We start from the raw sequence: 12,158 nt of genomic DNA, 5'->3' as shown, positions 1-12,158 counted from the left end.
CAATAGTGTGCTAAAACTAGAACGCCACCAATAGTCTAAAATGTGTTGTTGGCGGTGAGACCAATGAAAGAAGTGTTTCTAACTGTCGTCTTGTAAGTTAGGGTATTGGTCAACCTTCCCTCTTTTTTAAAAAGTATTTCTAATTTTCTCTTAGTATAGTCGTGATTTGTAAATTGTCATCAAAAGTTAGACATTATTAACTAAATAAGTTATGGTAAGTCAGAAATTTTGTTAAATAACCTAGCGTTACCTATTAGAATATAGGCTAATATTTATGAATTTTTCTGAACATGTGTAACAAGTTATTTGTGATATTTTAGTGTACTAAATTAGGGCTTGTGTATTTTTAGGTTCCTGGTAGGTGTTGCATTGTGTAGCATAAAAGTGAGAAGAGCTTAAATTTACTAATGTTCTAAATGCTATACTTATTAAGTACATATCAATAAATTCCTAAAAGCTTAGAAAAGGCTATTAGCATATGTAAACAAACCAGGGGTAGGGTATGATAAGGGGACCAGGTTTTTTTTTATATAGAAGAATATAATCATCAATATCTTATATTTGCATCTCAAATCCTAGACTATCAATCGATATAAGAGTATCTATAGTCCTCAATAACATTCATTTGCGTACCAGTAAGATTAAACGCCGGGGCGGCAAATCACGAATTTGACGTTACCAACGTATTCTGCTCACCCTCCTGAACAAAAAATATATATAGTACTATGGGGTGCAAATGACAAATAACATGATTTTAGGGGGTATATTGATAAGTGGTTAAGTTCCTAATGTTTTAATGTTCAGTTTGTGTGCTGTGTCTGGATAATCTGTTTACTTGAATATTATCTGCGGCCGGGACTGATAGCAGCCTGATAACGTACCTGTTATCTGAGTTCTCCGGGGCATGGGTCAGTTCTACACAAGATATCGTGTTCAGTAGGTCGGATTGAGTGAGTGCGTTTACAATGATGAATCAACCATCCACTAGTTCAACCAACCCTAGTGAATTGTGTGTGTCTGAGTGTTTTGTAGGGCACGTAAAGAGTTTACGTTTTAACCAAAACGAAATTATCTCTTTTTTAATTGAACATGGAATTTTTAAAAATGAGTGTATGTGTGCGTCGTGCGGTCGAGTGGTGTTTTTAAACCGGGAGACTTTGTCGTTTCGTTGTGATAGACGACTTTTTTGTTGCTGCTGCTCAGCTGTATCCGCCAACACACTAATGGTATGTGTTCTCTGATCCATCTATATATTTGAGTTTTTTCATGATTTATTTAGTTTTTTAACTTTACATATAATTGCCTTTGCATTACATTTCAATTTATATTTTTGATCAGCCCCTCTAGTATTTTATATTTTACTGATAGGTACTATCTCGAGGGATGTTTTTTCTTTTATTGACATCAGCGCGGGGCAGCACCGAAGGGGGCACTCGTAATTAATTTTTTTCTCGAAATTAAGAAAAACATTTATTTTTATAAAAATTCTGCTCATTTCTGTATTATTTTTCATTTACGTTTGCAAAGATGGCGGCGCAACCGGTGACGTCATCACGAGGTTCAATCATTGGCCACAAAAGGTCACGTGACGCTAGACGTGGATGTAGAACATGGAGATATTACTGAAAAGTTATTTAATTTTTCATTTTCTAGAACTTCGTTATTTCTCATTTCCACCCCATCAAACCTTATACTTTTTTGTTCTATATGACGATTCCAATAAGTTTTTAACGCAAAACTCGTATTTTTCCGCCCCGGCCGTTAATATGATAATTACCTTCATTTGTTTTAAATTAAAATATGAATTTAATATTTACAGTGATCAAACCAATTATTATAACCAAAATTAGGAAAACTGAAGACCGTATTTGCTCCTCTCACAGTTACAGTTGTTTCTTTCCCACAAATTTCACATAATGGGTTTTCGGTACCAGTCCAACATGTTGAAGTCACAAAAAACATGTCTTATCATCTTTCAAAGCAATGTAGTTTAGTTTTCTAAAATAGAATGTCATTTTTAATAATCAAATGTTACTTATATATAATTGAAATATTACATTACGAGTATTATTTGAAAGTGTTTACAGCTGTTGATGTAGATTATTTAAGTTAATTGTTCAAAATAATTAATCAGTATCGATTGATCATATCCATGGTTATGATTAAGTAATATTGTTTGCCAATTTCAATATAAAAAACCGGGTTCGCTTATCGTACCCTACCCAAGTAGGCTATTCTAATTGTTGTATTGCAGCTATATTTAGTTAAATAATATAAAAAATCGGAACATTGTTATATCAATGTGCTATAGCCTATATCTACTGCAAGTAGAAAAAATTTTCAAATGTGCACTTATTCATAAAAAAATATATATATGTATATACATATATAAACATATATATATATATATATATATTAATATAAACAGTTCAACATTATACATATCTGTCTTCAAGACAAAATTTCCTACAATTTGACTATTCTGTATATTGAATATGTGTAATATTTGAAATACATGTGCGTACTGAATTGTAAATTTTGTTTTTTATTTTAGTTTAAATTTTTTCATTTCTAAACTAAGAAATTGTGTTTTCTAACTTCATAGTTACACAGTCTGAAAGCACAGTTATTTGCAAAAAAGTGGTATATAACACTTTATATTTAAGTTAATATTTATATTTAGTATAAATTTTAGGACAGTCTGCAAAACCTCACAAAACGGATATGCCTATTAAATTGCATTGTATGTCTATTGTCTATGCATTGTACAAAATATGATGGATGCTTGGAGGGTTAAAGGCTGAAATTTTAAATATAAAATTAACCAGGTGAGTTGCAAATCATGGACTTCAGTTCTGTGCCTGTCCACTAAAACAATCAAGTAGGAAACTGAATAGGTGCATTACATTTAGTGGCCAGGGTAGAGTACGATAAGCAGACACGGTTTTTATATCGCTTATTACAAACATTGATACTTTATATATATCGAATAACAGAACTGTAAATCGATATCACCGTATCTAAAGTACTAAATTAAAGTCAACATGTATCACATTAATAGAAATAGTTTAAACAATTACGAAATGTCATAAATAATAAAGAAACACTAACTATTGATCAAACGATAATAGTAAAACAGTTGATAGGAAAAATGTCATTTAAATAATTTTGATATAACAACCGAGTCCGCTTATTGTACTCTACCCAGTGGCCAAATCGAATCATCAATATTTCTAATTATTTATATTACTGAACAGTAAAAACCGACTGTAGTATAGTAAGTGGCCACCACCACAATCCAATCAGGATACCGAATTATCGATTACAAATGCCTAAACTATCAAATACAGAAACATTCTATTTTTTATTTATTTAAAATTTATTAGAATATCTGCTCTTTTAATTTATTGAATGACAACATTGTTCCAACTCCATTCAAAAAAAGTAAAATCATAGTTATGGTGTTTTGAGTGATGGCTGCAAGTATAATGATGATGTACATGTGTTATAAGCTGTCATACACATTTGTCCCTCAAAATAGTAACATAGTAATATGCAAACATGGTATTTACATGCCAAAAAAGAGGTAGGAACGTACACACACAATATTACAAAAAATGCTTGATTTGTCAACACGTTCTTTGAGGGTTCTAAGTTTGATATGAAATATATATTTACTCTCATGTACTATTTCTCTATGAAACAGACAAATTAAGACTTTTTGATGGTATAATGTAGTGACAAAAAATCTGTGACTGGTTTACTTTTTATAGAGATGTTTGTAGTTGCAATATAATTAGCAGCACCACCACAATTGAATCGGGGCACCAAATTATCGATTAGAAATAGGTACCTATACTATCAAATACAAAAACATTTTATATTATTATGTATTATTATATTATTATAACATTATATTCATTCACTACATTGAAAATGACAAGAACCAATATTGATAAATATTATTTTGTGAAGCCTTTCAATAGCAATTACTATCGATAGGCCTCACAAAATAAAGTGATCACTATTGGTTCTTGTGATTTTCAATGTATCGATTAAGAAAAGCCATTACAAGCTACATCTTCATCATTTCAATTATAGTTATTTACAATGTATTATTATCAACTCCTTTTAATGTATTGAATTAAAATATTAATCCACACAAATTATAATATAGTTAATAGTTTTAATACAAACACACAAACAGTTTTAATAACAAAGGAACATTAAAGACCTACTTGACAGTTAAAAAGTGTGATTAGTAGCTTATCTTTCATATGTATCATTTATAATTTAATCTTTGGATCTTTGTAATATTTTTAATAAAAAATTGTTATAATCTATCCTGATACTTGGAGTTAAATTAGTATAAATAGATAAAACACTACCAAGACTTGACCATTGATTCTATTATTGTCCAGTTTCTTTACCGACATATCAAGCTTCTAATAATATAAATTACATGTCTAGTGATTAATTATTAGGACATCTTAAAAATGTAATGAAAAATTTCTATATTTATAAAGACGAAGTTAGGACTTAAAAGTCCTCTCTTCCACCTATCCTCAAAAATGTGCTTTTTGAAAAATTAAAAATTAAACTTGTACTTTTAATTTGATAAAGCATTTTTCCTCCACCTCAAAAATGTCAGCTATTTCACATTTCTAGCTCAATTAGAAGAACTGCAGTGATAATTAAAAAATATTGCTTTTTTAGAATTTATTGAACATTTACATATACACACGTGTGTATTGTTTGTAAACCAGTTATTTGAAAAATTGCATGTTTAACACATATTTCTCAGTCTTATGAACATGCCCTCTCTCCAGATTTTGTCCACACATAATATGATATGGTGTGTTGATTTTACTTGGATGGTCTGTCATTAAGTCTACCAAAGTGATAATTGAAATCTATAAATTCCTCAAGTTAACAGAATAAAACCATGAACAATATTTTTAGTTGTAGTTTAATTTTTGGTACATACTTTTTTATTGCTCTTAATGTTGTTGGAAGACTAATCAGTATGTGAATGTACTATATCAGAGTGCATGTCATTATTTTAATGTAATATAAAATAGGTTGATATCCATTGATTATCACTCAATCAAATCACCATTAACTCGTCCTGTAGTCCTAGTATTCAAGCTACTTCAAGTTCAGTTCTACCACCGCCTTATATGGATCTTTGTAACTTGGGTGTCCTTTTTCAGATGAAAGTGGTATCGTGTTTACTGTTTCTGGGTCTAGTGTGGGGATGTGTGTGCACAGAGCAACAACAGGTAGAAAATGGTGCCCGCCTTCTCATTTCGAAACAGATCCTAAATAAATATTTAGTTGAAAACATGGATATAATTGTTAAGGTAGGTAAATTTTCCCCATAAGAATAATAATAATCTTCAAACAATTTATTTTTGTCATTGAGCTTTGGACATTTTAAAAATTATGTTTTAACATATTACATGTACACTATTTACTTTAAAAATTAGATATAGTAAATAATATTTTACTTGTTTAGAAATACTGATTTATTTGAAATAATCTTGATTTAAAGAAGCACTACCAAATGTGATACTGAAATTTGTTTATTGAATTGCCCAATCCTTTATGTTGAACACATTGTTCTCTCTAATGACTCATTGAAATTTATTACAACTAAAATTATTAAATTTATTACAATTTATTTCTAAGTACATGCAGTATGGAGATACCAATAAGGATTTCTTTTATACCATAGAAGTTTTAATTTTATACAAAAATACCTATCAAAAAAATTATGAATTAACATTTTGTTGTCATTGTATAATAAAGTATTTTACAAGCATAAAGTAAAGAGAATACATTTCTTTTGGAAATTTAATATATAGTAGTCTATATATTTTTAAGAAGTAAATTTTGAAGTGGCAGCTGATTTTAATAATGTTTGTATATGAGAAAAAAATAACATGAAAGGCAAGTATCATCTAATTAATCAGATGTTTCTTTTTTACTATAATAAAGCCAATGTAAAATTGAATTCATATTAACATTGTTTTATATGCTCTTTATGTATAGCATTAAGATGAGTTTAATAAACAAGTGATTCTTACAGTACACGCTGTATAACATCGGAACCAGTGCCGCTCTAAACGTTGTATTGAGTGACACTAGTTTCCATTCGGAGGCGTTCACGGTTGTTGGAGGTCAGCTTACTGTCAAACTGGATAGGATTGCCCCTGCTACTAACGTGTCACATGTTGTGGTCATCAGACCCACCAAGTACGGTTACTACAACTTCACTGCCGCCGAGGTCAACTATAAGCCCTCCGAGGATGCCAACAGGGTATATATTGTTTAGTTCTCCATCAATTGTGTCTGTAACAAGGCAGGAGTATGCCACACATTGTGTCATGTAACAGGCTTTGCTGAAGTTCAATGCAAAATTTGAAGTCAATATCTCATTTCTTATTTACAGACAGGACAACAGATAATCATACAGCAAAGAATCTTTACATCCCTCGGTAAACAAAGGAGAAATTGTGTCAGTCTACTGAATGATAAGCTTTAATGACGCCCACCCAAATTCCATTGTTTGACATGCAATATTATAGTACTCATTCTTGTATATGTAGAAATGAAGTTTCATGCAAAATTTCAAGTCTACAGATGAAATCTTTCTTGAGATATCTTGCCACCATGATTGTTCATTAAATTGTGTTTCATATTTTATGTTTAATTAATAAAAATCTAAACACTGTTGCCATAAAATAATGTTGGATGTGTTAGCATAATAATTAGGCTTCATGTTTTAATATGTCACATGTTAAAATCTATGAGGTACTGAGTTTGTTTAAAACTTTATCCTGCCATTTTCTTGTTGCCATCATGTTTATCCATAAGACCAATGTAAAATGTTTGCTAATACTCAGTTAAATCCCATGAAGTGACATGTACCACCATCAAACTCAGTGTTCCTCAATAGTAATAAAGCTTCATATTAAATTACAAGTCTATAGGTCAGTTTGTTTTCACGAAATCGTGCAGACAGACAGACGAGCTTAACTCTGTGTAGGATGTTGGTGATACTGATCACAAACTACTTAAAGTTTCTTTTTCAGTTTTTAAAAGTGGTACTACTTGTTAGTTTAATTGGTATGAACAACATTCCACTTTTATATCTGTACACTGTGTGAGATAAAGCTTGTAATAACTAGCCAATGTTACCAATTTTGGTTTGGTTAGATTTGAGTGTACTTAATTTTTTTAATATAATTATCCCCTTTCTCACAAAATATTTTTAACATTTATTCCACAATCTTCCCTCCCATAATTAAAATATCTTGTCCCATCTTAATAACTCTATCCTTAACAGGTTCATGACGATGTGTTGTACCCAATCGGGTACATGTGATCATACACCACTTCCATTGTGTACCTGATCCCGCCTATTTTCACTCACTACACTGCCATGCCACGCCGCTACTTGATATTTTTAAACATTATCTCTCACATTGTTTAAACAAATGCTGCATGCCAGTTCTTTATCTGATATTTACAATTAGTATTATTAAAACACAATTTAAATAAAAATGAAGTAAAATTACAAAAAATTATGGACAATTGTTTTCAATTTGCATTAACTATACAATTAATAATTTTTGTTGTCGCTAAAATTATTTACCCCACTTAAACTGCAGCACGGTTGTTCTGCACCCGGAAAATCGGGAGTTGATTGTATTGTGTTCCAGAATAACATCAAACTGAATACTGGAGTAACAATTATTGTCAGCATTACTAAAATGGTCTTTAGAACAAATTTGCTCTGGAAATAGTTATGGATGTATTAAAATTCTATACTATATAGAAGCAGCTGGTTGAGACAATGTTCTTTTGATCTTTCAGAAAAGTCATAGTGATTTAGTGTTACTCTATTTTCATTAAATAAAATCAGATTTCAAAAATTGCAATTTTACAAACTAAGGCCAACAATAGTGATGGCAGGTAGGCAGGGCTGCACATAATATATTACAACAGTGTGTGTATGTGTGTTAGGATGATACAGTCACCTAATATTGTGGGGCTCTTGCTGTAGATAAACTATTATGGTTGTTGGCAGTAAATATACAAATGTAAAGTAAATGAATAATTTTGTTCACAGGTTCAAGTTGCTGTAACAAGTGAGCCAGGTGAAGGAGTCATTATTGCTTTTAAAGATTACGACAAGAAGTTCTCCCCCCATTTGGTGAGTTTTAATAGAATCCAGGTATACATATAAAAGATGTATATAATCTATAAAATTAAACAGAGTGTACACAAGTTTAAAATAATTAACGGTTTCTCCCACTATGTAAGTAGGTGTTTTCTCTGTAACTACAAAGGCTCTTTTGAGCCCAAGTAATTTGTTTCTCTTTGCTCATATCGGGATACTGATATAACAATCAGGCTTATGCAATTTTGCAGTCTGCTAACAAAGTCAAAATCAAATATGGTGAAAGCCAGAGAGGGATACCTTTTCTCCACTGTCATGAACTGAAGTGTAGCCAAAGCCAGTCAGCATATCCTCTGGCAACCGTAAATGTCCTATTATTATTTTCCAAACAAAACTATGATAAAGAGGAATGAGCATAAAATTTTCAAACGATGCGGGGGTTAAATAAGCCTTCATTATCCAATCATGATAAAGTGAATGTCTCTTATCTGTCATCTTGATTAAACTAAAATTTCATTGTATTAGATATGCAGTAGCTTCTAATACTTGGCAATTAGCACAGCACTATTCATCTAAATACCATCTTCTCATTAATGTCAGTATATTTGAAGGAAGACAGTTGATTTGAACAGGGATGAACTTATATCTACCTGAAATTGTGTTGGAATCAGAGTCCATCTACGCTGTTGGGGTCGTGCTATTTGGACTGTTTCTGAGTTAAAAATCACAAGTCGAACAGTGAAAGTAAACTCACTGCCCCTCTAACACAGGTAATCAAGGATAAGTAAGGGCATTCCTAGTCCAAGTAATTTTCTTCAAAGAAAAACGGTTAGGGAAACCAACAGAGCTAAGAATAACTTTTAACAAAAGGGTTACAATAATTGGTGGAACCTCATTCTCTTGCATAGGGCTAACAGAACAAGTGAAGGTGTAGGTGAGAAGATTATAGTGGCCAAATCCTCCATATTTCATAAAATCTCCGAGGATATTCAAACCATACCTTCAAGGAACAGTTAAACTCACTGGGGCAGTGTGTGATGATTAACCATTAGATAGACCATAGCCTTTTTTCTGCCATTTGCTTTCACAGGGAAATGGTTTTTTAAACGAGGAATCTCTTATTTTGGTCATGCCATTAAGTGCTTTTCTTGCAGCTTTGTTTGTATCTTTCCTATTTGCAAATTACTTTTCTATAGTAACCCCCAAATACAGTTATGTATACTGATGAGTTGTATATAATTAGTACACTTTTACTGAATAGCAACACTGCAGTTGAACAACTGTCCCACATTACGATAAACTCGATTTATATGAACACGATAGTACATAATGGATTACTTAGCAATGAACCCCACCAAGACAAAAATCAGATTGTCTACAAAAGATTAAGGTCCCAAATCAGCAAGTACAATTAAAGAAGAAAACATGAACAACATATGCTTGATGTGACTCGCTTCAAGTGCTTTCTAGTATATTAACTTGGATGGATTACATAGAAAACTTGTGTAAAAATATATTAAACCATCCTCAACTCGATCTTCTGTGTCAGTCTGTACTGTCTCTAAAAATTAGGCTAAGAAACACTTCAAGATCAGATCCCAGTCAGTTATAAGGCTTCGTCTAGAATAGGCACATGTTTAGTCACGATTAGCCTGTATGATTATGTTTAGTTGACTCCATTAAAATTGGTTTAATATATTAAAGCTTCTTAGAAATAATTGTCTAAATCCATCTAGATCAAATTTAGCTGATATTTCTAGAGATCAAACCCATGGTTCTCCCTGTATAATCCCCATGCTTATCCCGTCTACTTGGTAACAGAGATAGGCATAACCTGGATCTTTTGCCAAAGAATTACTTCTTTTGGCCCAATTTGTGTGTTTTTAGATTTGGTTGGTTAGTGACAAACAAATCACTCCAAGGTAATTCGTTGCGGTCTTGAACAAGTTTAATTTTTGCACAGTTGTCATTGTATGGATTTACTGTTTCAGCTGGACTGGGGAGCCTTTGCTGTGATGACTCTACCCTCTCTGGCCATCCCCTTCCTTCTCTGGTGGTCCAGCAAGACAAAGTACGAGCAGATCACCAAACACAAGAAAGACAAATCATCAAAAGACTGAACTGTTAGTTTACATGCTACCTCTAAGTTATAATTTATTTCCACTCATTGTGTCTCGAATAAAATTTTTTATACTGGGATGGAACTTGGATTATTTTTATAGACTTTCAAACCTACCCACTACTTATAGTTTGCTGATTTTGGGTAAGCGTAATGTACACATTTACAGAGGGCTTTTCATTGCATATGTTAATACGAGGGGTATTAGAAAAATAAGGTTCCCTATGCCGCCGAGACAGAATGCGATATGTTGGGAGAAATCTGGCAACACTCTATTACTCATCAGGTGTCCCTCTCTCTATCCATACCACTCGCGCCTCGCTACGTCCAACACTGCCGGCCTAGCTGCCTTCGAAGATGGAGCTCCCTATCGTTGTTACCGCCAGATGCGAAATTCGTGCTGTGATACGTTTTTTAAATGCAAAAGAGATTTCACCTATTGAAATTCATCGTCAGTTAATCGAAGTTTATGGGGAAAACTGCATATCTGTTCAACACGTTCGGAAATGGTGTAGAGAATTCAGTGAAGGCCGCATGGAAATTCACGATGAAAACCGAAGTGGACGGCCTTCAGTTTCAGATAGAGTTGTTGAAAAAGTTGAGACAATATTGCTTGAAGATCGGAAAATCACCATTCACGAACTTGCTTTGCTTATTCCTGAGATTTCCAGCGCGATCCAGAACCGCCGGAGAGGAACATTGTCCAGTGGTATGAGGCTTCTCCATGACAACGCTCGATCTCATGTCTCACGTCAAACTCAAGAACTGCTGACAAATTTTGGTTGGGCTATTGTACCCCATCTCCCCTACAGCCCAGACCTAGCCTTAAGTGATTATCACTTATTCCCAAAACTAAAGGAACACTTGGGTGGCCAACGCTCCAGTACCGATGATGAAGTCAAGGAAGAGGTTACTTGATTCCTAAAAGGATTGGCGGCAGAATTATACAACATGGGGACAGAAAAGTTGAAGCATCGTCTACAAAAGTGTTTGGACAGAAACGGTGATTACGTGAATAAATAGCTTAACTTTTAAGTTTTAAATTGATGTATAACACTAAGTAGAAATATAGAGCTGTCTATTTTAAAAAATCTTGGGAACCTTATTTTTCTAATACCCCTCGTAGTATTGAAAATACTCCTTTCAGCTACAGGTAGTTAGAAGAAGTAGGTAGATTTTGTGACAGTTGAAATATTGTTATATATTCTCATGGAATTTACATGTACTCTCAAGTATCAACCACTCAAGATAAAAAAGTTCCTCGTGGAATAATCAAAATTTATTTTTATTTTGCCTGCCTACAGAAGTTTTAAAGGGCAGTGACCAAAATTTTCTTTACAAATTCTGAAATAATTTGTTCAATTGAAGATTGATTGCATCACCTTAAAAATGCAATGGAAGTTACATACCTCACCATGTTAGTGGGTATGAGAACAAATTATGGTCTTGGGCAAATTCCCAAAGTGATGAGATGGAAAGCAGGTAACACAACAACAGTTATCAAATCAAATCAAAAAAATCTTTATTCATCAGATATATACACTAAGTATACAATTGAATAGTGTCCAAAGACACACAGTCTGTACATCTTAAAACTACTAATACAAGTACATCTAAATCTACGAGGAGGTGGAAAAGTACTCCTCCAAAGAATACAATGCCTTGTTTATCAAAAAACATTTAACTGTGTTTTTGAATATTCTCAGATTAGTTAAATTTTTTTATACTAGTGGGTAGATGTTTAAAAAATTTCAGCCCCATGTATGATGGTTTTTTTCTCATAATACTTTAAATTGTGATGAGTTGTTACAATGTATTTTTTATTTCTGGTGTTGTATGGATGAGGTTCAA

The 12,158-nt window shown here is 32.6% G+C and overlaps 1 protein-coding gene across 1 annotated transcript; it reads left to right on the top strand.

Moving 5' to 3' along the window:
* Positions 1-10,392, top strand: LOC124354870 (translocon-associated protein subunit beta). The gene is made up of 5 exons (XM_046805628.1): positions 1-214; positions 5,214-5,363; positions 6,092-6,322; positions 8,138-8,221; positions 10,180-10,392. The coding sequence occupies exons 1-5, from the start codon at positions 212-214 to the stop codon at positions 10,306-10,308; spliced, it is 597 nt and encodes a 198-aa protein (XP_046661584.1). The 5' UTR covers positions 1-211; the 3' UTR covers positions 10,309-10,392.
* Positions 10,393-12,158: the final 1,766 nt, after the last annotated feature.

This window comes from Homalodisca vitripennis, chromosome 2 (assembly GCF_021130785.1).
Source record: "Homalodisca vitripennis isolate AUS2020 chromosome 2, UT_GWSS_2.1, whole genome shotgun sequence".
Lineage (NCBI taxonomy): Eukaryota > Metazoa > Arthropoda > Insecta > Hemiptera > Cicadellidae > Homalodisca > Homalodisca vitripennis.
The sequence above is the reverse complement of the archived record's forward strand: the minus strand, read 5'-3'. Positions and strand labels throughout refer to the sequence as shown.

Coding starts and splice junctions, on each gene's coding strand:
- LOC124354870 (XM_046805628.1), top strand. Junction 5,364..6,091: donor ACATGGATATAATTGTTAAG/GTAGGTAAATTT, acceptor TGATTCTTACAG/TACACGCTGTATAACATCGG. Junction 8,222..10,179: donor AGAAGTTCTCCCCCCATTTG/GTGAGTTTTAAT, acceptor TTACTGTTTCAG/CTGGACTGGGGAGCCTTTGC.